Source organism: Pyrus communis, chromosome 2 (genome assembly GCF_963583255.1).
Source record: "Pyrus communis chromosome 2, drPyrComm1.1, whole genome shotgun sequence".
NCBI classification, from domain to species: Eukaryota; Viridiplantae; Streptophyta; class Magnoliopsida; order Rosales; family Rosaceae; genus Pyrus; species Pyrus communis.
Window position 1 is genome coordinate 5,738,680 of NC_084804.1, and position 22,531 is coordinate 5,761,210.

The following is a 22,531-nucleotide window of genomic DNA, read 5'->3' on the forward strand; positions in this document are numbered from 1 at the left end:
TTGTACTTTACCTTTTTTTTTAATTTTACTTTTTTTTTATTATTTTAATATTTAAAAAATATTAAATATTTTTTTTAGTTTTTAATAATATTTTATTAATTTTGTAATAGAAAGTGGTCCCCGTCTCTTGCCACGTCAGCATTTAACAGAAAAACTAACAGAAAAATTGACGGAGGTATGACATTGTCACAAATTTGTAAGATGCGGTATGACATTATCAATTTTAAAAGATGAGGTATGAAACTATCGTGACCCCAATAGTTGAGGTAGTTTTTTGTACTTTACCCAAATTTATAATGATTTGATACTTGATCAAGGATTTAATGGTTATGGGTTTAGTCCATGCTAAGAGCCGATTCTTTCTAGAACGTTCGCTTTCTCTTGATATGTGCATTGCAAAGTTTATCAAAATTATGATTTGGTCATTATAGGAAGTTTAGTGTACCATCGCATGTGTCCTTCGTATGTTAATTTTGCCTATAAAATTAAGTTATTGTTTCTGAATTGCAACAATCAGTGAACTTTATATCTAAAATCGTGAAATTGAAACTATAGGAACTTCGCTTTCTCTACGTCAATTTTCTCCGCATGCACGCCTCTGTCATTGAATTAAATAAATTAAGACAAGATCAATAAACAAAAACAAACATAAGTGTGTAAAGAAGAAAAATAGTGCCCGGAATCATTTTCCAATCACCAATTTGCCCAACAATTTATATATGTTTCAGGTCGGGTGGTTGCCCCTTAATTATTGCTCATGGTTTGGTTGGTTCTGCTGATATAGGTTTGGCAAATAATGCAATTTTGTAGGAAGAAAATCGGATGATTATGTAGATTGTTTTTCGTTTCATTGTGCGTTTTTTTTTTGTTAACAAAGAGGCATGAGCTCGAAAGAAAAAGAAGATTACATTGTATTTTTTTATGCCTTTGCGCTTTTGTACCAATTTGTTTTGGGTCAATTCAATAATTATCATCTACCAAAAAAAAATTTATGAATTTGGATCATAATCAACGAAAGATTTTTCAGTGTACTAGGAATAGTGTTCGGTGCACTAAGTGTCACAAAACAATTAGTTGGATACTTGAAAAAAGAAATTCAATCAATTATTTTGTGATACTTTGTCACATCCCGACCCGGGACGGATCACTTCCTGGACCTGCTCCACCACCGTAGCACAATAATGTTCGCTTTGGGCTTACCATTCCCTCACGGTTTTGTTTTTGGGAACTCACGAGTAACTTCCCAGTGGGTCACCCATCATGGGATTGCTCAAGCCTCCTTTCTCGCTTAACTTTGAAGTTCGTACGGAACCCGAAGCCAGTGAGCTCCCAAAAAGCCTCGTGCTAGGTAATAATGAGAATATACATATAAGGATCATTCCTCTGGACGACGTGGGATGTCACACACTTAGTATTCGAACTGTGTTCCTAGTACACTGAATTTTATTTAGAATCAACAAGAAATCAAAACAAGAATCCATACGGTTTTAGATTTGCCAACCACCTCTGCAATAATATACAATTGCTTCCACCAATTGAAAGACAAAAAGATTGATAAGATCACCATGCAATTAAATTATGATAAAAATAATAAAGGTTGTTAGTGTATCAAATCCTAAATAATAGATTTTTATGGGTCTCCTCTGAAAGTCAATTCATCAATTGGATCAGATTAGATTATTTTACCAAAATTTGTTTTCTTCCATTTAATAGACTCCATACATGTACTATAACTTAGACAATGATTGATTTCAACGGAAAATGAAATTTTAGCAAATTGTAAGTTATATATGAACACAAATATGAATAATATTTTGCTACTTAAAGGATGCGTTCTTACTTAAAACTTTTGTTGCCGATTCATAGAACTTCATGTTAATAGTCTAAACCGTTCATCTTATAAATCACTCCATAAAGATCGTCTCTACAAAAAATCAAATAAAATTAGGGTCGTTTAATTATCGAATTATATAAAACAAATTAATGGAGTTGGTAAAAATATTACAAACCGTTTATGTACTTTGCTACAATAGATTGACTAAACAACTTTAGTTTTAATTCTTCTTTTTTTTTTCTTTTCCCAGAGATGATCTTTACAGAGTGATTCATAATACGAAGGTTCTGATTATAAGCACAAAACTTTGTGATTCGAACAAAAAGAGTTTTGAGTATGAGTTCCTATTCGTCATTGAGTAGCCAAACATTATTCCCCAACTATTGAAGTGGAGTGGAATCATGAAGTTGATGCGGGTTTGCATTAACTTAAATTTTGCATTAACTTAAATCTTGGTGTTTGTAAACATTATTGTGAACTGCAGCATTTGTTAAATCAGTTGGTCAAACCAATGTGCTCGTTTTTATCAACTGAGTTTAAATTCCGTTTTCGTTTTCCTTTTTGATCTAGTTCTTCCCCTACCAAAGGGAGTTTAAAAGACAAAACAAGTAAAATCTTACCTAATAAGAATTTACCCATCTAGGATAAAAATTCCAACGAAAATTAAATTTGGATGGCAACTTACACTATAAGTCTATGTCCTTCCAAACCACTGTTTTGGTAGCTTTGTTTATCAATTGATTAGCTGTTAATTAAATTGTTTCAAAACTTCCTACCCATGCAAATATAGATGGGAACAAATGTAGTTTAGAAAAAAGAAAAGTAAAATTACTAATTTAACTTTTTGAACTTAATGTATACCTAAAAAAATGAGTCCAATTTACTTAAAAACTCATCTTAAAAATAAAACTAGCAAACGAGCCGTGTTGGACATGGTTTGTTTTCTTAACAAGCTAACAGGAACATGACTTGTCAAACTAACAGGTGAAAAAATATAAACACAAACATGACCATTTCAACCATTACGAATAGCAACCCCCACAAATAATAATAAAGAGAGAGAGTATGGGTTTTTACAAATTGAGATCATATCCGGATTTTTATGTCCGGAGCCAACAGATCCAGAGATTCGAACCATTTATTTTAAATCATGTGGATGCAGTCCTCATCAGTCCATTTTAATGGTTCACTTAACACAAACTACGAGTCTGATTCTCTCTTTTTCTTTCTTCAACAGTCCGAATCTTTGAATCTTTAGACTCTGGACACAGAGATTCGAAGAAGATCTCAACTCGATTTATACTATTAGATTCATATACAATTCTGAAAACTAGTCATCCTGTCCCATTTCAAAAACTGAAATCTTAAACAAAGCCAAGGTTTGTGCAGATTTAGTTTACAAACGTAACATGGAAAGGTTCACGAAATCAGAAAGAAAAAGCCAGAGACACAGCAAAACATAGAAACATGGCTCAGCTGAATAAATGGCAAACAAAATTAATCTTCTTGTCGTCTTTGTTTTCTTTTCCAGACCAAAATTCACAGACTTCCAAGTACCGTCTAAATGGTAGGGCATTCTCCCTAAGTAGCGAGCAGTACAAATCCACAGCATTTTTTATGAGCGCAGAACAAAGATAAGTTTTCAGTGGTGCCACTGTGACAGTCATGTGATATTAACAAATTTTTTGAACATTTTTTTTGGGTTAAAATGCACTTTTTGTGTTCATATTTAAGTTTATAACATGAGTATCTATCTATTAATAATATACATTAATTTCGACTCATATTGTGATCTATAAATCAATAATATCACGTGACGTCGTAAATGATACATTCCAAAACTTCTTGAAAACAAGGTGTAGAATGGGAATATGCCGCAAGAACAAGAAATGAATAAGATAGCTAATAAACCCATCTCAGCATCCTATTCCCCACACATTATCATTCCTAAAAATTGAAATGCTATTTTTTAGACAACGAAGTCTTCTTCGACGATAATCTACCAACAAATGAATGGCTCTTCAAATGTTATATTACTGTGTGATTATGCATTCCAATAATTTCTATGAATAATCATCAATTGCTAGTTTCTTACCCTTTAATTAAAAAGGACATCCACACTTTTTCATTCAATAATTCTTTATATCCTTTATGCCTTTTTTGCAATTTTGGCTTACATATTATCCATTCTTTTCACAACCAATATAAATCCAAGACTCCCGTTATCCTTTCGTGTCCAACGTAGTATTATCTTGAAAGTCTTCATCGGTCGCTTTACAAATAAACATGTACAATATATATTATTGCACCGGTTATCTGTTATCATCTTCCAGACATGAGCATGTGACCCGCTTCGTAAATAATGGAACCCCATCTCAGGCACCCAACTGCCGCAAATTTTCACTCATTAAATAAATAAATAAAAATATTTTGAACAAAAATTAAAAACAATAAAACAAATTTGACCAGAAAATGAAATTTGCATAAAAAAAAAAAAACACTACCCGTTGCTGCAGTATATGAATATAAAGAGTGTTAAAATAAAGTGCAGAAATTTAATGCTATCAGTTGTCAGATTCCTGGCTCCATTGGGAAATATACAGGACAAACCAAAAGATGCAATAACCTTTTCCAATCTTTTTCCACAGCAACCCATGTTCCTCTTTTTTTTCTTTTTATTTTTTCTGACACAATCCCATTGCTGCAGCAAAATCATTTTTCTTCAAGCGTTTTTTTCCTGTTCTATTGAATTTTTCAGGCTCCTTGGTGGAGAAGAAATCTGTCAAAATCTGTCATCTTTGCCACCTTTTGTGACAATCTTCTTAGCTGTAATCCTTTTGCATGTTATTTTCTTCTGTTTTTCTCATTTCTTTTAGTCTCACTGGTGAAGAAGTTTGTCAAATTTGCCACCTTTTGTCACAGTCCTTTGCTTTCCTCCCCATATCTTTGATTTCTTCTTGCTTCAGATCTGCAAGGAAATTGGATTTGCTGATTTCTGAGAATGCAATAAAATTTGCAGTTGGGATTTCAGAAAAAAATCAGTCTTTCCATAGCAGCCATGTTTCTAAACAAGGAAATTCAAATGCAAAAGCATGAGTGATGAAGGTAAAATTTGATGGGTTTTCTCAATATTTTGATGGAATTTGAGAAATTAAAAGTTGGGATTTTTAATGGTTTTAGTATGATTTGAGCTCTGTTGGAAATTGGGTTGTTCTTGTTTTTCCTTTGGGACCTTTCTTTTCACTAAAAGATACCACTTTTAGAAAATTGATGATGGCTCGTCTGGGCAGGGAGATTTTTGGGCTGCTGGTGATTTTCTGTGCATTTGCAAGGATTGTAGAAGCTCAGTCAAAATCTTTTCTGATAAATTGTGGCACGAATTCCAGCGTTACTGTGAGTGGTAGGAAATGGGTTGGTGACTTGGGCTCCAACAACAACCTCACTCTCAGCTCCCCTGCCAATGCTGCATCCACAGCTCCCTCAAGTGTTGAGTCAACAGCATCCGCGCCGCTGTATGCGACCGCGAGAATTTTTGATGGTGGCTTGAACTACACGTTCCCAGGTAGTAGGGGGAACTACTTTGTTAGGCTCCATTTCTGTTCTTTTCCATTTGATAATTACAATGTGAATGAATCTAGATTTGGAGTTGTGGCAAATGGTCTTAAGTTGATGTCGGAATTCAGTGTTTCGAGTGAGATATCGCGAAAAAATGCGTACTTGTTGAGTTCAGGGAGCAATGTAACTTCTTTCTTGGTTAAGGAGTACATTTTGGCCATCAAAGAGGATGTGCTTGTTTTTGAGTTCATCCCGGTAAAGGGTTCATTTGGGTTCGTAAATGCGATTGAAATTGTTCCGGCGATGGATACACTCTTTGCAGGATCAGTTAGTAAAGTGGGTGGAAATGGTGCAAATCAGAATATAAGTTGGCAAGGGATTGAGACTATGTATAGGTTGAATGTTGGGGGTTCGGAAATTGATCCCGGTCAGGATGCAGATTTTTGGAGAACATGGGAACTGGATTCTGGCTACATGATCACAGCAAATGCCGGGTTGGAAATAAATAACAGTTCCAACATTACCTATTCTTCTGCGAATGATACCTCGGTGGCTCCAATTCTTGTGTATGAAACCGCAAGAACTATGTCCAACACTGAAGTACTGGAGAAAAGATTCAACATGTCGTGGAAGTTTGAGGTGGATCCTGATTTCGATTATTTAGTTCGACTGCATTTCTGTGAGCTGACTTTTGACAAAGCAAACCAGAGGATCTTCAGAATCTACATAAACAACAGGACTGCAGCAGATAATTTCAATGTTTTTGCCCGTGCGGGGGGCAAGAACAAAGCGTATCATCAGGACTTTTTCGATGTGGTGTCTCCGAAAGTTGACACACTATGGATTCAGTTGGGTCCTGACACAGCAGCTGGGGCTGCAGGAACTGATGCTCTCTTGAATGGCTTGGAGATTTTCAAGCTCAGTAGAAATGGGAATCTCGGTTATGTTGAGAAGTATGATTCAGGTGTTACTTCACCACGGAGTTCAAAAACTCGAATTCTTTGGGTGGGAGTTGGAGCAGGTATAGCTTCTGTTGCCATTCTTGCCATTGTCCTTTTCTGTTTCTGCAATAGACGGAAAGGAAAATCAAGTGACACGAAAAACACCCCCGCTGGGCGGAGGCTGTTATTCCTTAATGGCTCCATTTTAAACAGCAGTATCAATGCCAAGGGAGCAGGAAACCAGAATCCATATGGTTCTGTGGCCTCTATCAGAACTGGCAAGCGGTTCATGCTACCAGAGATTCGTGCAGCAACGAATAATTTTGATGAAAGTTTAGTAATTGGACTTGGAGGCTTTGGTAAGGTGTACAAGGGGGAGACTGATGATGGCACTCTCGTAGCAATCAAGCGAGCCAACCCCCAATCTCAGCAAGGACTGGCTGAGTTTGAGACGGAGATTGAGATGCTTTCCAAGCTCAGGCATAGACATTTGGTGTCATTGATTGGATTCTGTGAAGAAAAAAATGAGATGATCTTGGTTTACGAGTACATGGGAAATGGGACCCTTAGAAGCCATCTCTTTGGAAGTGATCTCCCACCGCTGACTTTTAAGCAACGAGTAGAAGGGTGCATTGGTGCTACTCGAGGACTCCATTACCTTCATACTGGAGCAGATAGGGGGATAATCCACAGGGATGTTAAGACAACCAACATACTGCTAGATGAAAATTTTGTTGCGAAAATGTCCGACTTTGGATTGTCTAAAACTGGCCCAGCTTTGGACCACACCCATGTTAGTACTGCAGTTAAAGGAAGCTTCGGATATCTTGACCCTGAATATTATCGACGACAGCAGTTGACAGAGAAATCTGATGTCTACTCTCTTGGCGTGGTGCTGTTTGAAGCTGTTTGTGCTAGGCCAGTCATAAACCCAACCTTGCCAAAAGATCAGATCAATCTTGCAGAATGGGCAATGAAGTGGCAACGAAAGAGGTCACTTGAGGCCATCATTGACCGTCGTCTTGAAGGAAACTATTGTCCCGAGGCACTGAAGAAGTTTGGGGAGATAGCGGAGAAATGTCTCGCTGACGAGGGGAAGAGCCGGCCAACAATGGGGGAAGTTCTGTGGCACTTGGAGTATATCTTGCAACTCCACGAAGCTTGGATGCGTACCAATGCTGGAGACAATTCTTTTACAAGTAGTCAGGCTTTCGGGGGAGAAGCAGAAGAGGGCGAAGGACCTCCGAGATTAGACGAAGAGACAGGTTGCAGTGGAAAGTCGACCACTAGAAAATCCACTGAATCTGCAGAAGGAGATGAGAGGCATGACAACTGGAGAACCGATTGTATTCATTATATCATTGCACTATAATTCCTTCATAATTGTATTTATTTCTACATCAATTTTTGGTTTGTTCTGTTGTAATATATTTGTAGATCATATGTACATAAAAACCAATCATGTAATTGCTTTGTGAGGTTTTGGTTGTCTACGGAGATGGGCCTTCAAACTTGGGTGTAAGAAGGCAAACATATTGTCCCAACTAACTAGCTAACTCACATCCAGAACACCATTGACCGTTGCAATCGTCCAATTGAATGCCATTTTCTGATCCATCTCCGAAAGACCTACGTTTACCCAAAAACGAAACGGAAAACCAGACAGAGGGAGGGAGAGAGAGAGAGAGAGAGAGAGAGAGAGAGAGGTTCTGAAGCAAAGAAATTATTTTTCGGCTCCATCAATTGATTTTACTTCAATAACAAGAATACACACTTTCATCCAGGTTACAGATTCACACACATTCATCCGAATATAACTTCATTGGGTCTGTTTTATCTTTATTTCGTAACCAAGGTAAGCGGTTTACAGGGAAAAGAACTATACTCTTTTGTACTGACTATTGGTACGCCAAATCACATTACAGCTGCCAAATTCAAGAAGCAAACTTGCTCGCAACGCTGCAACAGAGCAGCTTCACTGCTTGGAAACCTTTGTTGTCAAGGGAGACTGTACTTAGCTGTTTTAGCAGAGCCTCCTCAGTAGCTTGATCAAATTCAGATCTTGATTTAAACAAGAAGTATCCCCCACACTCCCAAGCAGAAAGGATAGAGTTCGTTGATGTTTGTAGCTGCATAAAATAAATTCCTAATAAGTACGCAAATCAAAAGCGTAGCCAGAAGACAAGTCACAAGAAAATCAGTCATCAAATTTAAAATGGAGCATACAGTTGGACATATTTTATCAAGCAAGCTAATCAAATAATATAGACGAAAAAGCACCTTCACACATTTTTAGTATGGATGGAGTTGACGAATGAAAACAAAACCATATGCCATTTACCTGAAAAAATAAGAATATCCTTTTGCCATGGTCAGATATCAGCAGATTATATGGAATGAGCTTTTCCTGTAAGCACGAACAGATCTCAGCAAGAACCTCCATCATCGTCTTAAAGTGGTTGCTCTCTAATACGAGGGTCTTAATGGGGTAATCTGCAACAGAAGAGATACGCATCCCCTCTTTCCCAGCACCAAAAATTGTATCAAAACGCATGAACTCAACAGGTAAAGGGATTTGAAGGTAGCAGGCCTGCACGCAAATGTATTTTTTAATTATTGCACGAACAGAAATAAAGTTTTGATCTGAATTTCATAAAGAAAAAGAAAAGCAACAACCAATACAAGCCATTCTATACCTGGAAATACATACGAGGAGCACTAGGTGAATAGCCATAGAATAGGCGAAAAGAGCAATTATTTATTTCAACAGCAACGTGCAGTACAAGTTCCAATGATCTTTTATCCAGGAACTGGTGAATAATTTTAGAGCCATGTGGTACCAAGAAGACATGACCATATTCCACGGGGGACGCCTGAAAAATAAGCAAAGAATTGATTGGTTCTTACCTCGATACATGTTATCAGGATATCTACAAGACTCAAGTCCTCAAAACAATTTATTCAAATAGTATGAGCCTATAAAGCCTCTGCGGCAGCATGTCAAGAAAATCAGCAAAAAAAATATATATACACATCTCCACTTTGCATGATTATTTGGTCGGGCTACTTAACAATCACGAGTTTGCACCATGTGTCATGACAATTTCATACAGAAAATTATTGATTCTATTACTATTCATGACACTATAAATAGATAAGCAGTGCCTTACATTGATAACAATAAGTAAGGCACAATCAGGCACAGCAGCTGAAAGAACAAGCTCAGCATTCGACTTTTCACCACTTGCAACAGAAAAGAGTAACTCCTCCTGCCGTTCCATCCAACTAAACTTGAACAAATCTTCTTGGCAGAAACTTGTGTTCTTGCCCATCCTCGGCATAAAATCCCTACTCCATCCTTCGTTAAACTGAGCAATAAACTTCTTCCTGCCACCAACGAACTGCACAAGCAACAAACCATCTCCAACTATACGTGCCTTTATTTAAACCATCAATGTCAAAAGAAACATCAGGCTATAGGATAACAAAGACCTTAATTTCAGATGCTGTCACATCGTATCTGAATAGACCTTTCCACATTCGATCTTCCCACTGCAAATCGAGAAAATTCATATAAATCAATGACAGAAATCTACAAGTAGCAACATTATAATTCACAATGCTCCATACCTGAGCAAGAACAACAGAATCTAATACACTCTCTTCTTCTTCTTCTCCTTCTAGAACGCACGAAATGCGTCCAGCACAACCATCATCCAATATCGAATTGCTACCGAAGCGGTACAAGGGGATTTTTATACCTGTAAACATTCCTTCATTGATACTCGAAAAAAAATCCATGGGATCGATAGAAGCAACAAAATTTGAAGTCCTTGCAACAAAATTTCAAGTCTTTCTGATAGTAAAAAGCGATCGAAAAACAACACGAACAATATAAATGTAACACGCAATAAATAAAAAGCAGATAATACCCAATAAAATTCAACCAGAAATATTCAACCCATCAAATCAAAAGCAAGAAAAATCACAAACCTTGCAAAGAAAATGGAGAGCATTGTGATGAAAAGTTAACATCTTGAAGCTGCTTAACCGTAACCATTTCCTACTGATTAATCCAAAACGAAGTATTCTGCAAAATGACGAAAAACCCAGAAGGGGAAACACAGGCGGTCGTCGTTTTCAGCAGCAACCACCGCCGGCAAGGAAGGTGAGATCGGAGGGATGCCCACCGGCGGAGGGTAGGGCACCGCGACCGCCGTGAAACGAAGGGCATGCAAGCAGCGAATTAGGGAAGGCTCTCATGCATTCTCTGCTGCCTCTCGAAATCTTAATCCCAATGACTGCTTTGATTAGAGCCGTGATTGCATCTACGAAGCCAGCCCTCGCCGGACCAGCGATTCCGAGTCTTGAGATTGGTCGAGATTGTCGAGACTGTCGAGAATTACGATCGGAAAAATCTGTATCGTAACTCTGTTTCTTCCTTCGATATATTTTTATCTCTCTCTCTCTCTCTCTTCTTCTATCTCGTCACGTCTTTTGATTTTGCGAGAGAGAATTCCGAAGAGTTCTACCGGCCGTTATTTGGACGAATGGGTCTCAGCCGTTCATGTTCAAGATATTACGTACTGTTTTTGGATTTTGGATATTCGGTCGGATCGATTTTATGTTTTTTTGGGTACAAGGGGACCATCGGCCCAAAACGGATATGACACACTAAGCTTATACGCATAATTTTAGACGTAACTCGAAAACGGAGCGTGACATTAACTTCATTAATAAATTCATATATAATTGCATAGTAAAGTTCTGGACTATTGCGTTTAGGGCTGGTTTGGTATTGCTGTGCTTTGAAAAAAAATTGATTTTGTTGTGCTGTGAGAATAAGCTCATTATTACTGCTTCACATTATTACTTCACGTTTTCAGCTTTTTTTTCACCCAAAACTGTGAAAATAAGTTGTTTTTAAGTGTTTATCAAACACCTTTTTAAGCTCAGTTTTTTTTTATATCCACTTTTTATAAAAACACCTTAGTACCAAACCAGTACTAAGCCTAGTTTTTTCGTTGACAACTTATTTATTTATGTATTTTACAAGCTCGACGTAGTGTAAATGTCAATGCACACATATCACCCAAGTTAACTTTAAAAGATTATAAAAAAACGCTAGTCTGACGGCGGATTGGGACCTAGCGCCTAGGCGGCTAGATGGGGTCTAGTATGGCGCCTAGGCGGACTAAGCAGATTTAATTAAATCTATTATATTTCGTGTAAACAAATGTCTGGTTATACTTAAAATTTATATGATTTCATCATAAACTACAAACTGGAATAACATATATATATGTTATAAGTTATTGAAACATAATGAAAACATGGGAAACAAGTAGATAATGTGTGTTCCTTTAAGTATTAAACAAATCTCTTATAATTTATTGAAAAAATAAAATACAAAATGAAATTTATCTATTTTTTGTCTAAGGGAATCGCAACTTAGGCGGGTCTAGGTGGGCTAGGCAGGCGCCTCAGTAGGTCTAGGCACCATTTCTGAATTTTCAAACGCCTAGACATTAATTATGACGGAAATTTTTAGAACAGAGACTTTAATTCATGAGTTGTATTTTGCTTGGTTTGATGATCCTTTGAATATTATCCGTAATATTCACATTAAAAACGTACTAAAAACTTGAAGATAAAATTTAATTTATGTTTATGGTGGTGCGAAACGCTCTTTTTTCCTTTAGACTGGTTTGATCCCATTAATGTTTTTATCGAGACCCATGTTATGCACTCTTCTTCACTTTTGTACGTTTTTTAACTACTATCAACGAATATCGTACTTCCCATGAAGAAAACAATGACAAGTAAAAAAATATGCAAAAGTTGAAGGAGGGGAAAAAATTTTCAGTACAAACATGATTTGATACATTAATTATCATACTTAGAATTTTTCAGTGCGTTTGGGTAACGCGAGTGCGTGTCAACTGCTCGGACTAGGGTTCGAACCGTTGGGTATAAAGAAGCACAGAGCTGATATCTGAAACCTTTCTCACTCTCCTCCTCATCCTCCCACTCCCTCCTTACAAAAACCCCAGAAGCTCTCAGAACCCTCACTCCGTCGTCTGCGTCTTTCTCTCGGAATCCAAAAATGCCTCCGAAATCTGCAAAATCCAAGGAAGCACCTGCCGAGCGATCCATCCTCGGCCGATTCTCTTCTCACCTCAAGATTGGCATTGTAAGCTCACAATCTCTGATTCTGCACTTTGTTATTTTCTGTTTGTTTCCCGAGAAAATTAGGAACTGGGCTGGAAAAAGATTGAACAAAGTCGGAGTGAATCCATGTGCTCGGGGATTATTAGTAATTTCGTTTGTAAGCAATCTTGCATCGAATTTGGTCATTTTCCGACTCCATGTATTTATTTTTGTGTTGAGTTGTAGTTCATTTGCTTTCTATGGAAGTTTAAAACTTGAAATTAATCCAATTTTATCAATTTATTTGTTTTTAAAGTGAAGCATAATTATTGGAATGATTGTGAGTTGTAACTGAGCTTTTGTTTCTGGTTAGGTTGGATTGCCGAATGTTGGAAAATCTACTCTATTTAACACTCTCACAAAGTTGAGCATACCTGCGGAGAACTTCCCTTTCTGCACAATTGAACCCAATGAAGCCCGTGTCAATGTTCCCGATGAGCGATTTGACTGGCTTTGCCAGTTATACAAGCCGAAAAGCGAGGTTTGTCCTCTCACTTGGTCTACTTTCGGAAATTTGAAATGTGATATTATTTTCCGCAAGGCCATTGGCTTTCTGAGCTTATTATTCATGCATCTAAGGTTCTTATGTTTTTTGAACTTTTTCTTGACATGCAGGTCTCAGCTTTTCTGGAAATCCATGATATTGCCGGACTTGTTCGGGGTGCCCATGAAGGCCAAGGGTTGGGCAACAGTTTCTTATCCCATATCCGTGCAGTTGATGGCATTTTTCATGTTCTACGTAAGATGTTCATAACTTTGCTGCACTTCATTCTTGAATACTGTTATCTTAGAAGTTATAGTACTTCTGTAACAGCCAAAATCACATATTTTTCCCATAAGTTGCCCATCTTCGCTTTTAGTTTTTAGGAACAAGAAATTTCCCTCTATCTTACAACCAATACATAAACCCTGATTTACGTTATTGAGTGTTGCAATTTCATTGGTAATTATCTGGAGAGATCTCTTTCGCCCTCTTGCTTCCTTGTTTCTTCTCTTTCTTCTCACGTTGTTTTTCTTTTTTTATGGTCTTATATGAGTGTAATGCCACTATGAAATTTACTGTTCTCTTTAACCATGTATGCAGGTGCATTTGAAGATCCGGATATCATCCATGTTGATGATACTGTGGATCCTGTGAGAGATTTGGAGATTATCAGTGCAGAATTGCGCCTAAAGGTGCACTTGATAGTCAATGATTCTCTAACTATGACTGATTTTTGATTTCTGCTTACAATCTATAATTAAAACTATAATTTGTGATTTGCTTATGATATCATTAAGCATTTTTCTTTTTCTTTTTGCAGTTAAACTTATCCATCCATATTGAATTTTAAGAGAGTTATATGTTATGTTTTGCAGGACATTGAATTCATTGAGAGGAGGATAGAAGATCTTGAAAAGAGCATGAAGAGGAGCAACGAGAAGGCATTAAAAATTGAGCATGAGTTGTGCCAAAAGGTTTGATCTATGAGATAGTGTCTAATATTTTTGATTTTCATGTGCAACCTTTCTTTTTGTATATCATAGTCTTGTATTGAATCTATTGAGATTCCAATTTCAATCACTTTACTTTTGCCAATAATGTACCTGTAGTATTGTAAGTAATAGAGAATGTTTGTTACTCATGGTTTATCTAGTATTGGAGGTTTTTCATACTTGTGGCTTTAGAATTTATTGTTTCCTCTGAATGGCTGGGAAAATACCGTATTAGTGTTTGAACTGATATGACAAGCTAGACACTTAAACTAAAAATATTAACCATTTTAATGGGTTTTCACTATCATCGGGAAAACACCATATTGCTGTTCAAAGTGATACGTCTAATTTCTACCCCTTTATTTTGCATGGGTATGATGGCTGGGATGACATAATGTATTAAGAAAAGATAGTCATAACAATGTACAAGGGGGATGAGAAATAAATCATGTGAAAAGAGGTGGTTTCCTATGTTACATTTCACAACTGGAATGTTTTCCCATCGTCCTTGGTTTCATAGCATGGTTTGGTAAAGGGGCTCATCTGTATTTACTGTCTTTTCATGATGCTTGCATTTTTCTGATGCTTTCATCTCTAAATGGTCTAGCGTGCATTTTACTAATTTATATTTATTTACATTTACCTACTGATATTGAACATTGATCGTGGATCTAAAGATCAAGGCATGGCTTGAGGATGGGAAAGATGTCCGTCTTGGGGAGTGGAAAGCTGCTGAAGTTGAGATCCTGAATACCTTTCAATTGCTAACAGCCAAGCCTGTTGTTTACTTGGTAACTTTTCCTTACCATGGTGACTTTGTAATTTTGTTGTACATGTTGCACACTATATCTATCTTCTATGTTTGGTATCTTCTACTTCATAGTTTTTCCTAAAATCAGCATATGTAAACGATAATTTCTTTTTTCTTGTAAACAAACAGAAGTATTGGTATATCTTTCGCATATTGACCTCCTCGACAAATCAATGGAAATCTTTTATCTCTTGTTCTTTTTATGAGCATATCATGTTTTCTTTAAAATAGTGTATTCGAAAGGAATCATGTGAAGAGTCTTTAGTGGGACGTTTATAAAAAAATATTTAGATGAAAGAGTTTTGTTGTATTTTTCTTGTTTTCAGATATTTAAATAGACAATAATTATAGTGATTTACCCCTTGAAAGAAAAATTTCTGAAACATGTATAAAATGTGCAAAGGACCATTCTAATTTCCTACATTTTTTCTTCTAAAATGTAATTGTTTGTCAAGTTATAGAAATTGTTTTGCTACAAGCCTTTTTGGCAACTTATGTTTATTTAGCTGGCCTTCAAAGCCTTAGGATCTCACTTTTAGCTATGTGCATATGAGGATTTGTCGTATCAGTAACTATATTATTTCCACAGGTTAACATGAATGAGAAAGATTACCAGAGGAAAAAGAACAAGTTCTTGCCGAAGATCCATGCATGGTATGGCCAAACCTTCTGATATTTATTCTCCATCCACTGTCTCTTGCTCTGTGTGTTTGCATGCTTCTGCTTGCATTTTTTTTTTATCATTGTGCATTTCTGAGTCTATCTGTGTGTGCAAGTAGTTGTGTTCACATATGGCAACATTTTTGTGTGTTTCAGTTCCCTTTATAGCTTTCAAACATTTTACTATAGGATTCATTCTGTTGGTTACCTAAACAGGTTTTTTGCTATGAAAAGCTTAAAACACGTAGTTATGCTACATAGATTGATTTAAAGTGTTTACATGCATTAGCTTTCTTAGGCTTTATTCTACCATTTTCCTGCAGAATGTTCCTAAATCATGTAGTGAAGGAAACAGTAAGACTGGCCATTTTCCATGTTATAGGGTGCAGGAACATGGAGCTGAACCAATTATTCCATTCAGCTGTGCATTAGAAAGGAATCTTGCTGATTTGCCACCTGAAGAAGCAGCAAAGTATTGTGAGCAGAACAACGTGCAAAGGTTAGTTCAACCTTTGTTGTGTTGAGTTAATGGAGTTTATTAATGCTGGTGTATGGTTTATAACTTTCACTAGTAGCTAATTTGTTTTATTTCTTGGAAGAAAAGAAACACTGGCACACGCTGCTACCTTTTCTTATTTGTGCCATCCTTAATTGATCTTGTTTTGCAATTTTACGTATACTGTCCGTGTTTGGAGGACCTTTCCAATCTTTTATCTTCGGTTAAGTCAAGTCATAGTTTGGCTACTTCTACTCTTGATTCCTGAGTAACCTCCCTGAGTAATTTTCGGATATCAGTTTGATTATTTGTCATTAGAGTCCCTTAGTATCTCTCTATCGGCAATATGTTCACGGGGTCTTGCAGTGGAGGAACAGAGTGGATGTTTAGTATGTAATTTGTATGCTGACTGGATCAAATCTTCTACAGTGCCCTTACCAAGATCATAAAAACTGGATTTTCAGCGATTAATCTGATATACTTTTTCACTGCTGGACCTGATGAGGTAAAATCTTAATACTTGCTCTCTTTACCATTCTTTTGAAGTTAAACTTGATGCCACTTGTCCAGGGTTACTGTTTTTTTGCTTGTACTTGATCTGAGTCTACCAACTACTATCACATGTGGCAGGTGAAGTGCTGGCAAATTAGGCGGCAGACGAAAGCTCCTCAAGCTGCAGGGGCCATCCATACTGATTTCGAGAGAGGCTTCATTTGTGCTGAGGTTATTTCTTGCTCGTATATTAAATCTTATCTGGCAATATTTCTTTAATAATATTTTCACCAGCTCTAGTTCCAATATACGATATACGAATACAAGAGATTGCTTGGCGCTCTCGATGTGAAGTAAAAATGTCTTTTCTGTTCAAACTTATGCAAGAAAAAGAAATTGAAGAAAACACGTCTACAACTATTTTTAATTGGAATAATCATGAAAATAACTATTAATTCTATAACTGTGATCATGTTGCTGTAAGGACTACACTGTTCCTGTCTGCTGTCACCGTTATATTACTGCGTCTCTGCTATCATCACCAAAGTGCCCCTGCCCGTTTGGATTAGAGGATGTACTAGATCTCTCAAGTTCATTGACTGGGTTTCTTTCTTGATTTACAGGTCATGAAATTTGATGATCTGAAGGAACTCGGAAGTGAGCCAGCTGTTAAGGTACGGGCTATGTTCTGAACAATGTCTTGTGGGCTTTAAATCTAATTCTCGATCATATCATTGCTTTCATGACATGCAAGTCGTGGGATCGTGTTCCTATAATTTACAGTCCCTAGATAGCCCAAAGCTGCCATCAAATCGTTACTCACCCAATGGCTTTTAGCGTCCATAGCTTTGGATTGTAAAAGAATTAATACTGGCTGCCGAAGAGGATTTTCTGCTGTTTCGGCACAACTATATGTTCTACTAGGTGAGGAATTGTCATGTGGTTTAACTTGCTAATTAATTTCACACGTCTTCGTTGTTTCAGGCTGCTGGTAAGTACAGACAGGAGGGGAAGACATACGTGGTCCAAGATGCAGACGTCATATTCTTCAAGTTTAATGTTTCCGGGGGCGGGAAGAAGTGACCGGCATCTCAAATCCAGCACAGCATCCATCTTAATTTGCTGATTCCGTGAGTGCATTTCGATGTCATTCATATGATTGTATACATGCATCGTTAAAAATGATAAACAACTGGTCGCGTGTTCTGTATCTTCGGGCTAGATTTTTGGTCTGCTAGTTCAATTGCCACTCTTTGATATATGTTGGAAGTTGATCGTAGACTTGTGGAGAGCAAATAGATAATACAAGATGTATCTGAAATCTCCTATGCATCCCGATTCTAAATTGGATTTCTTTTTAACTCGCGGTTCAAAAATTTTAGGATATTCTGGATGTTTTAACCGTTATATCCTCATTTTTATATTTTTAAACAAAAATCCAACTGTTAAAACAAAGAGGATCCCATACTCTGGACACCGTAGAAAATCCCGTGGAGGTAAATCCAAATATCATAGAGTTGTATATTGTTGAGTAAATCATATCACCGGGGAGGGTAAAACTATTGTTATTGAGGGTAGTACCAAACACCCCCAACCTAACCTTTCTGTCTCGACTTCAGTACCCCCTCATCCTTGATCATAAGACCATATCTAACCAATGAGATAAAGCTTTAAAATTCCCTCATATCATCTCCAACCATTGAGTTAAAATAAGCACTGGGGAGAAAATATATTTATGGGCAAAATTCTCCTTAGAATTTAAGTTTGGCTTAAATTATTCTGGATCCACCAAATTGTCATATTTCAAACTTTGTTTGTTTGTTACTTATAATCTAACGGTTATGATTAAATGAGATCAAATCTAATGGTAAAAAAAAAAAAAAAAAAAAGGAAAACTAATGAAAATGGCTTGAAAATTTTAAGTTTTAATGATAAAGATAAAATAAAGGGTAAAGTGAATAGTACTAGGATTGACTTTTTAGTGTAAAAATATGCTTTTTCGTTAAAGTTTCAAAAAAAAAAAAAATATTTTGACGGCCCAAAATTAAATCTAACTTCTAAAATAATTTAAATCAAATTTAACTTAAAAATTTATAAATACCTATGCATTTGTATGATTTTTAATTACTTATCGGAATTTAAATATTTTTAGATTAAAATGTTCATAAAAATAAATTAGGATAATCTACATATATTTTATTTAAAAAAAAAAGTTACTGAACATAAAAAATTAGGGTAAAATCATTATTTAATAATTTCGGGTTGAAATTTTAAACCATAAGGGTTGTAGGAGAAAAGTAGTTTTTGGAATATGACTTATAATTTTTTGGTTTAAATTTTAAGCTTCATTCCCGAAGGTTAGAAATGGTCTAAGAACGAGGAAGAGGGGATAGTTGAGCAGGAAAGAATAAGTATGGTATATTATGGTGTACACTTATCATTTACCTATTTTTTTGTTTTCCCCAAATTAACGATAAACCAAAAACAAACAAGTATGAAAGCGTTTCTTCTTTTGTTTTCCGTTTCGTTTTAGAATAAGATTTAACCTAGCATGTGGAATCTATTCCTTTCCTCACTTTACCAAAAGAAGTTGAAGATAGATAGTATAAAATAATTAAATTCAAAATGTTAAAGTTGCTACCATGGTCTCCAACTCCAACATAAAAAAGTAGGCTTTTTAGTTAAGCACTGAGCTTTCCAAACACTTTAGCCAGTGGATTTTTGTGGCTCCTCACAATACCATCCCTTTTGGGCTTCTTCTGCTCCTTATTCTCCCTCTTGGTGATGGGTTCTTCTTCGGCCATTCGTGTTAATCTAAGGTCTTGTTTGGTGGTTCGGATTAGTAGTAAATTGTATTGGCTTAATCTAATCCTATTTTTGGTGATCAAATGTAAATTTGAATTTGGATGTGGTTCAATATTCTAATAGATATAATATTAGATGTTTACTCATGTTATGGGTTCGAAACTCTCGCTCCCTCTCTTAAATTATTAAACAATTTCAAATTCTCCTCTCTCCTTATAGTAACAATATTATAAAAAAAATGTGAATTTGAATTATTTTTTTTTAACAAGCGATATTATCTGCACTAAGGTGGAGAGATGGGCTTAGAGCTTCACAATAGACTAGCAATAATGTGGCTCAAATTCGCCTTTAACGTGAATCGAATATAAGACCTCTTACTTACAAATGAAGAGAAATATCATTAAATCGTAGTACTAAGTAGCAATATGAATTTGAATTGGATACAACTTGATCCATCGTACCCACTCCGACCCCATGACCCAAGACCCAAAACCCGGGATAGTTAATGTCACCCTCTCCAGTTTCCCCTCCAATGCAACCCATCAAACAAAAACATAAAATAAAAAACTAAATAAATGTAATCTAATGCAACCTAATTATGCCCCCTAATCCAATCTAGTCCTAAGTCACCAAACATGACCTAAGAGTTTTACTTAGTAAGGGATTTGAAACCTTCTCTTTGTCATCAGCAAAATAATGAATGTAATGTTTGTTTATGAATGATGAGTGAAGACCTAAGATCAGGCCGAAATGTGTAGTCAATGGATATAACATGTGAACATCCATGTATTACTTCCTTGTTGGTCCAGCGGAAAGGAGGAAGTTAGATTAACTGAAAGACAGTTATTATTTACTTATCTTATGATTCGATATCAAGAGCGAAGAAAACACAAGAAGTTTCATTTGTAATTCCTACTATTCTACTAACATTACCAACCAGAGAGGACAGAAGACAGAGGACTTGGTTTTATCCAAAACGCCCAACCAGAGAGGACAGAAGACAGAGGACAATGTATAAATGTGATCCTCAGGTTTGGACCACCCTTGCTCCCATCCATCTGCTGTTTTGTAGTTGCAATTATCTGTGGTCCTCCAGATCTCAAAACCAACAAGTCATGTAACCTCTCGATTTGGAGAAAATTTTAATAGTGATGGGAATACGAGGGGTACATTACGTGTTTTTATGTAAGTTGTGGAAATTTTTATTTCTTAATTTATTAACTTTTTAACACACATATCTCACAATTTGTATAATAACACGTGATGTATCACATCGTATGCCGATCACGTTAAAAAATCTCTTCTCGAATTGGGAGTCACAAGATAAGGACTGTGGATTGCACGTAATGTCAATTTATATCCCTGGACAAATCTTTTATTTAATTTTTATTCTTATTTTGGTCACAAATGCTTTGGAGGATCATCCTTTATTATTATTAATTTACGTGCTATAAGATAAATTTACGATATACAATTAAATTCTAACTTAGCATATAACACCAATATATTCATACACGTGTTATAATATACGTTGATTAGTAAGATTGCATTATAGCATGATTGTCAGGAAAGAGTTAACATGCAGCCGAGCCGTTAAGGATGTCAATATTCCATGTCTATCAGGTAGGTCATGTGGTACATGGCTTTGTGCGGTTGACTAAAAATTGGAATACCGGCATGGTCTGTAAATTTATCTCGACCGTCGAATAGGAAGATCTCTCATGTTTGAGTGTACTTTCCTACGTGTCATTATCACAATGGTCCTGCTGGTTTGCTTGTGGGTCTTACTGTCACACCATATCATTATGTATGCACCTACTCCACCTCTTTGGTCTTATTGGAACTTGAAAGGAGTGAAAGCACCTGGTCAAAGGGGCAGTGGTCGGGGTGGTGCCCACATCAGTCCTACTTGGCAGTGACCTCACAATCCTCCATGCCACTATCTTTTAAGTACCCCAAAAAGTGAAACCCCAAAATTTTAAGGTTTTTTATATTAGCATTACACAAAATGTTAAATGAATTTCATATTAAAATTTAGTATTAAATAATTTATTTATCTTAGTATGTAATAGTAATTTTGATCTTATTAAGTTAAAAAGAAAAAAAAAAAAAAATTCTATATACACCTCAAATAACTTTTCGTATTATTTTTCTCCAACTATCAAAGCCCCTTCAATCCTCAATTGTTGAACAAAATTGTAACCAATGAAATTACAACACATGTTGATTGTGAAAAATTATTTTTGACCAATGAAACATGAAATCGATGTTTCGGAAGCTTCACATGAGGTAAGACTTCATATTTTTGACCAATGAAACATAAAATCGATGTTTCGGAAGCTTCACATGAGGTAAGACTTCATATTTTTTTATTATTTTAATGATTTTGACGACATCGATAATTATTTAATCTTGATTTTGATGCGTTATTCAAGCTCCTGTATTCATATTCATCTTTTAGGAATTATATGAAAAATTAAACACATAAAATTATCACAAAATATTAAAAACTGACGAGATTGGTTTTAATGATGGAATTGAAAACAATCCACATATGCTTTAAATCCTAGGAAGCATCTTTTGTCAAAATTCTAGTCGGTATTTTTTATCCAAATTAAAAGCTTTATAAGATTTGAAAATGTGGGATGTATGGAAAATATGCGGTGTTTGTAGAAAATGTAAGGTGCGTATTAAAAATGTGAGGTGTGAGGGTATTATAGGGAAGTAAGTGGAGTGTATTAAGATAAATTTTAATTGAAAAAGCAAATATAAAGTGTATTAAGTATGTGAGATTTATTTAACAATATGTGAAATGTTAACGTAACAAGCCAATTTTAAACTGGATTTAATAAATTCTTTGACGTCCACTAGGAAAGTGAAAGAGATTCTGTCCCCTATTTTGGCGGGTAATCCCATAAATATTAACCCCAAAAAACCCCACATTTTCCCGCTTACTTTCCCAATTCCACCATTAAAAGTCCCTAAAAGGCACAAAAGCTAGGGTTTTTGCTTAATACCCTAATATCACAGAACCCCTTGGGCTTTTTCTTTGGTGTCTCCACATGCCCCTCTTAAAGACACTGCCTTTCTGAGATTTTTTGTATTTACTTTCATTAAAGAAAGAGCAAAGGTTTTTGGACTGTTAAGAACTTACGAAAAGCCCAAAAGTACTTTTCTTATAGGGTTTTGTTTTTTCTGGTTAAATTTCTTCTGGGTCCCTTGATTTATTGCAGCTTGGCTTGTAAATTTGA

General features: G+C 36.0%; 3 protein-coding genes across 3 annotated transcripts; 2 read left to right on the plus strand and 1 right to left on the minus strand.

Annotated features, from left to right (window-relative positions):
- The first annotated feature begins 4,384 nt into the window (after positions 1 to 4,384).
- LOC137725969 (probable receptor-like protein kinase At1g30570) lies at positions 4,385 to 7,823 on the plus strand. The gene has a single exon (XM_068464814.1). It carries the CDS (start codon positions 5,105 to 5,107, stop codon positions 7,700 to 7,702), a length of 2,598 nt encoding a protein of 865 aa, XP_068320915.1. The 5' UTR covers positions 4,385 to 5,104; the 3' UTR covers positions 7,703 to 7,823.
- Positions 7,824 to 8,037: 214 nt separating this feature from the next.
- On the minus strand, positions 8,038 to 10,903 carry LOC137725694 (GDP-L-galactose phosphorylase 2-like). The gene is made up of 7 exons (XM_068464464.1): positions 10,324 to 10,903; positions 9,961 to 10,091; positions 9,823 to 9,882; positions 9,501 to 9,731; positions 9,027 to 9,203; positions 8,672 to 8,920; positions 8,038 to 8,459 (listed from the first exon to the last, which is right to left on the minus strand). Exons 1-7 carry the CDS (start codon positions 10,388 to 10,390, stop codon positions 8,265 to 8,267), a joined length of 1,110 nt encoding a protein of 369 aa, XP_068320565.1. The 5' UTR covers positions 10,391 to 10,903; the 3' UTR covers positions 8,038 to 8,264.
- A 1,360-nt stretch (positions 10,904 to 12,263) lies between these two features.
- LOC137725218 (obg-like ATPase 1) lies at positions 12,264 to 17,836 on the plus strand. The gene is made up of 12 exons (XM_068463834.1): positions 12,264 to 12,523; positions 12,854 to 13,021; positions 13,156 to 13,279; positions 13,625 to 13,716; positions 13,900 to 13,998; positions 14,694 to 14,807; positions 15,417 to 15,481; positions 15,870 to 15,986; positions 16,413 to 16,488; positions 16,614 to 16,706; positions 17,099 to 17,149; positions 17,460 to 17,836. Exons 1-12 carry the CDS (start codon positions 12,437 to 12,439, stop codon positions 17,556 to 17,558), a joined length of 1,185 nt encoding a protein of 394 aa, XP_068319935.1. The 5' UTR covers positions 12,264 to 12,436; the 3' UTR covers positions 17,559 to 17,836.
- The last annotated feature ends 4,695 nt before the right edge of the window (positions 17,837 to 22,531 follow it).

What these genes read in the sequence shown, in the direction of transcription:
- LOC137725969 (XM_068464814.1), top strand. Translation starts at nt 5,105, where the DNA reads ATGATGGCTCGTCTGGGCAGGGAGATTTTTGGGCTGCTGGTGATTTTC.
- LOC137725694 (XM_068464464.1), bottom strand. Translation starts at nt 10,390, where the DNA reads ATGGTTACGGTTAAGCAGCTTCAAGATGTTAACTTTTCATCACAATGC. An exon ending in CTCTCCATTTTCTTTGCAAG is followed by an intron (nt 10,092 to 10,323) that starts GTTTGTGATTTT and finishes GAATGTTTACAG; the next exon opens with GTATAAAAATCCCCTTGTAC. An exon ending in ATTCTGTTGTTCTTGCTCAG is followed by an intron (nt 9,883 to 9,960) that starts GTATGGAGCATT and finishes CTCGATTTGCAG; the next exon opens with TGGGAAGATCGAATGTGGAA.
- LOC137725218 (XM_068463834.1), top strand. Translation starts at nt 12,437, where the DNA reads ATGCCTCCGAAATCTGCAAAATCCAAGGAAGCACCTGCCGAGCGATCC. An exon ending in TATACAAGCCGAAAAGCGAG is followed by an intron (nt 13,022 to 13,155) that starts GTTTGTCCTCTC and finishes CTTGACATGCAG; the next exon opens with GTCTCAGCTTTTCTGGAAAT. An exon ending in TGGCATTTTTCATGTTCTAC is followed by an intron (nt 13,280 to 13,624) that starts GTAAGATGTTCA and finishes CCATGTATGCAG; the next exon opens with GTGCATTTGAAGATCCGGAT.